Source organism: Gavialis gangeticus, unplaced genomic scaffold, assembly GCF_001723915.1.
Source record: "Gavialis gangeticus isolate Ggan-Ray unplaced genomic scaffold, GavGan_comp1, whole genome shotgun sequence".
In the NCBI taxonomy this organism is placed as follows: Eukaryota; Metazoa; Chordata; order Crocodylia; family Gavialidae; genus Gavialis; species Gavialis gangeticus.
Genome location: NW_017729006.1, coordinates 43607707 through 43612292, shown reverse-complemented (window position 1 = coordinate 43612292; position 4586 = coordinate 43607707). Strand labels below are relative to the sequence as shown.

The 4586-nt window shown below is 41.9% G+C and overlaps 1 protein-coding gene across 1 annotated transcript in view; it reads right to left on the bottom strand.

Moving 5' to 3' along the window:
* Positions 1-4586, bottom strand: part of SLC9A3 (solute carrier family 9 member A3) — a 53498-nt gene that overhangs the window by 3367 nt on the left and 45545 nt on the right. Inside the window, exons 12-14 of the mRNA XM_019509144.1 lie at positions 3291-3420; positions 2542-2718; positions 1697-1772 (exon numbers count right to left, since the gene is read on the bottom strand). Of these exons, the coding sequence (XP_019364689.1) occupies positions 1697-1772; positions 2542-2718; positions 3291-3420 (383 nt within the window). The remainder of the gene's footprint in view (positions 1-1696; positions 1773-2541; positions 2719-3290; positions 3421-4586) is intronic.

The window sequence follows — 4586 nt, the reverse complement described above, 5'->3', positions numbered from 1 at the left end:
TGCCTTTTTTTTTTTTTTTTGTATTTTTACCATTTCAAGTGACATATATCTTATATAACCTGACCTGTCTGAAGGCATCATTGATTAAGACTGACACTAATAAATGTCACATCCTTGCACAAGACAGATGAAAACACAGATCCACTGCTATTTTGTTTTAAAACCCAAATCAAAACTTCAGGGTTTCTTTTTTTTCCCTGCCCTTTCCTTCAATAGGAGCAATTCCCAAGACAAGGGGTTTTCAAACTTTTTAAGGAGTGTAGCCCTTCTGGGTACACTTCTGGTGGAGTGGGGTGGTGGCAGCCAGATGCAGAGCTGGCAGGGGTGGGTGGTGGTGGCTGCTGGATATGGAGTGAGGGGGCTTGCACATGGCAGCAGTGGCGTGGGGTGGTGGATGGCAGCCACCGCCACCGCATGCAAGCTCCCCGCCATCATGTCCAGCCGGCTGGGTGGTGCCTGTGTGGCCCGCAGGGGGGAGCCACTGCCTTTGCCCCACCCCCCGGCTCTGCTCCTGGGAGGCAGCAGCATGGGGTGGTGGGTGGCAGTGCTCCATCCCTGCCCACCCGCATGTAGCCCTTAGTCCCTTTTCCATGTCTCCCGGGGGTATGCATACCTCTGGTTGACAACCCCTGCCCAAGACTAATAAACCTAAGGCTAGGTTTCCTCAGCCTAGAGTTACTCAGGTGGCACAAAAGGTAAGTCAGTGCAGAATGTGGTCACTGACTTTCCATCCATACAGGTCCTATGCTGTCTTCCTGTTCCAGCCTTCCTTCTGCTTCCAGCTCCATTTAAAACAAATGTGGCAGTGTTGGAGTGATGTTGTAGCTGTAACGTTGCAGGAAATAAATGAGGAGCAAGGGCATTTTGATGATACCTGTTACTGGACCAACTGTGCAGTTGGGAAAGATGTTAGACATGCTTTCAGGCACAAAGGGCAAAAAAAGTTGTGTGCGCCTGAAAGATTTTCTAACAACTGTCCCAACTATACAGTTGGCCCAATAAATGATATCACCAGAAAACATTAAAAAAATAAATGGTAGTAGGTCCAGGCCCTTAGGAATCAGACCAAAATCTATAGAGCATGTTGTTAAGGGCATCTGTTGGTCATATAGATGAGAAGCTGAGATATTATCTGTGATACAGGTAGTGGTTCCTTCCTTATAGTGGATTATTTTTAAGATTTCAAACGTAAAACAATACAACCTCCTCCCCCAGTGGCCGTGTCTACACAAGTGGCAGGCTGCACAGTTGTCACTGCACAGTCATTTAGTACTTGCACAATGAAGCACTAAATGACTGCACCATAACTGGCATTACTACACAGCAGCATCCCTGTCATTTTATTTTCAGATGCTACTGCACAGTAGCATCACATCACAGTTAGTGCCTGCCAATGCTACTGCACAGTAGTGTCTTGTGTAGACGCACCTAGTGTTTAAGTTAATTATAGGGTAACTGAAGTTTCAGCTTGTCATCAAGTTTTCTACGAAAATGCGTTTGCTTAATCATTCATTACACTCCTCCACCCACACTTGTTTCAAGCCTGGAGAGAAAAATAAAACCTACCCCAGACTATAGGTAGTAGCATATCTATTATTATCAACATTATTCTCACATTTTTTACTGACACCTCTACCAGAAATATACACTCTTATTCAAATACAGAGTTAACCAGGTTCCTTAGCACAGCAATTACCTTTTTCCTTCAATGTAAAATTTTGAACTGAGTTTTCTGTAGGTATTTTCCCATTTGGTATGACATTACCATTTCTCTGAAAAAAAACAAACCCAAACAATTTAAAGTTACTACGAGTTGCAATAGATACTTAATAACACCATGTAGGTGTAGAAGGTCTGCTTAAGAGCAGTTTTCTACTTATGAAATCACCAGTGATCACCATGATAATACTGAAATAAATAGTGATGAAGCAATTATAGATATTTGTAGACTTTATTTACCCTTGGTCCTTGCATAGAATTCCCATTAATACTAATGTGAACAGGAAACTCCAGGAGTAGACTGTTGTAGAGTTTCCCATCTAGAAGCCTATAATAAGTAACTTGGGTATCTCTCTCCTGCTGTCCTCTCCACACCAGCAGATCCTCTGGACTCCATGTAACTTCTGAGAAGTCACATAACCTGCATATGAATATGTTCTGGACTTTGCTGACCTGCTGCTCATTCTGGTATGGCATTAGGCAGTTGAAGCTCCCTTGCTTTTTTCAGACCTAGAGTCCCCTCACACACAAAAGAAGGCTCCTGCAGTACAGAGTAAGTAGCTGGCATATTTCACAGTATGGGTGAAGGTCAGATGCCACATCCACTGTTGCCCCCTGAGCCAAGCAGTTCCAGATATCAGTCTCTCACCATGCTTCAGCACTGAATCCAGCACATACCCTACTGAAGAGATGCCACAGGAAAGAGACCAATACTGGGTCAGGTAAGCTCTCCAGGCCTTCCCAGACATAGGTCCCAGGAAGCCCTTTCCTCTCAATTTGCATAAATGGTGCCAAAGTAAGACCCTAAGTGTATGCCCTTACCTTTCTTTGGCCACGGTCTCTCTTGTGGATTTTATTGTGCTTTTTGGAACGGTTTATTCCAAGTTTGGTACCCTTGAAAGAGTCCAAACGCTTTCTCATTGTTCTGTGGAATATCTCCTTGTCTTGTTTTTCATCTTCATTCTGAATGATTTCATGTCGACTGTACAGGTGTCTATGCTGTAACCAGGAAGATAAGACAATTTTTATTTATTTAGAAATGCAGATAGTTTGCTTTGGTACTGACAAAACCAAGTGGCTACAACACCCAGTTAACTGCAAGCCTGAACACACTAAAAAGTCTCTGATTGTTAGCAACTCCCCTTACTTCCTTCTATGCGAGACTGCGATAAGTCACAAAGCAGAGGTTATGGTAATTTAAATAAACTGAAACTCATTCAAATTAAACACATTATGTACAATGGTTGGAGTCACTTCAGACTTCCTCGTTTCACAAAATCTTTCACATTCATCCATCCAACCTTTTTCACACCCTTCCATTCCATGCAGGCTGGTAACAACCAACTAACACAACATACTTTGGGCCACTCTTAAATTCTTCTGGAATCTGAGAGATGCCTATAAGAGATGACTGCTTGCGTGAGGAAAGAGATCCAGGATCATCACCGACTGTCAGTTAGTGGTTGATCTTAAGGATTTGTCCTTTTGGTTTCAGTTGCCCAACAATTTTCTGTGCTTAGTTTCTTATGGTTTTAGGATGAAAACATGTTCCTAACTGAACATGCTCTTACCTCTTGCCTGGGCTTGTACAGGTACTGCTGAAGTGTGTGGTGAGTGACAGTATCCTCTGTATCTCGGATGCTTTTCCTCCTCTGCTCTAAGGCTTGCATATCAAGGCAAACTGAACCAGCTTTTTCTCTCCTAAAACAGATGATCCAAAACGACGTTTTTATAGGTCAGTAATTAGGGAGGAAATGTATGCATTGCAACATATTCAAACAATATGGAGGAAGCAAGAAAATGATAAGAACAAGTGAATGGCATCAGGGGGCCAAATACAGACCCTCTGAAATCAGCAGGTCAACTCAGGAAATAAAGTGAGGTTCTTTGGCACATGTACATGTGCATTAAGGTGTTTTTCCTGATCACATTAAAGTTAGTATCTCCAATGTGAGGTACTAAACAAATTCACATTAGGCTGCCTTAATGCACGGTAACAATTGTGCATGGTTTTTAGGTGACGCTTAATGCTCAGTAGCCTACTTTACTGTGTGTTAGCATAATAGCATGGTTTTTTATGTGACACTTTAATGTGCAGTAAAATAAGCTACTGGGCATTAAAGCACATATGTAGATGCACCCAGTGTGAATAAGGATAAAGCAAGCTGGCTCAGTGTATGGCTGGTAATTCACTGTTACTGGGCAAGCACATTTAAAAAAAACTACACATGGTGCTTCATGATGAAAAGATTACACTAAAAAAATGGAATTTCCAAAACAATGAACTTTCTCTAGAAACAGTCAAAATGGGAAAAAAAATGAACCATTTTGAAAACGAACATTTTAATATTTTTTCTTAGAGAAAGGGGGCTAACAAGGACATCCATAGGTCTAGTCCAACCCCCTGCTGAAGGTAGGATTATCCTTATCTAAACCATCCTGAACAAGTGTTTGTCTAACATATTCTTAAAAACTTTGCAAACAACCCTCTCACAAATCTACCAGACAAAATGCCCAAATTGTCAAAAAAACAACCTCTAATTGAACACAGGTAAAGCAGGGGGCACTGTCAATGTCCTACCACTGCAAAGACAGGAAGTAGCTGTTAAATATAGGAACTCCTCAACTTACAATGTTTCAAGTTACAACATTTTGCACTTACAACATTTATCAATTGACACCGTTTCAACTTTATGCCAGTTTCAACTTTACTATGCTCGATCCAATGTGACGCCAAGCTAGTGAACAAGTTTGCTGCATTGCTCATCTCCCTGGAGAACATCTGTCCAAACTTTCTTGGACACTTTCTTTAAGAAAGTGGACAAGACTCCAGAAAAACCTACAGCCAAGACTCCTGAGAAGACTCC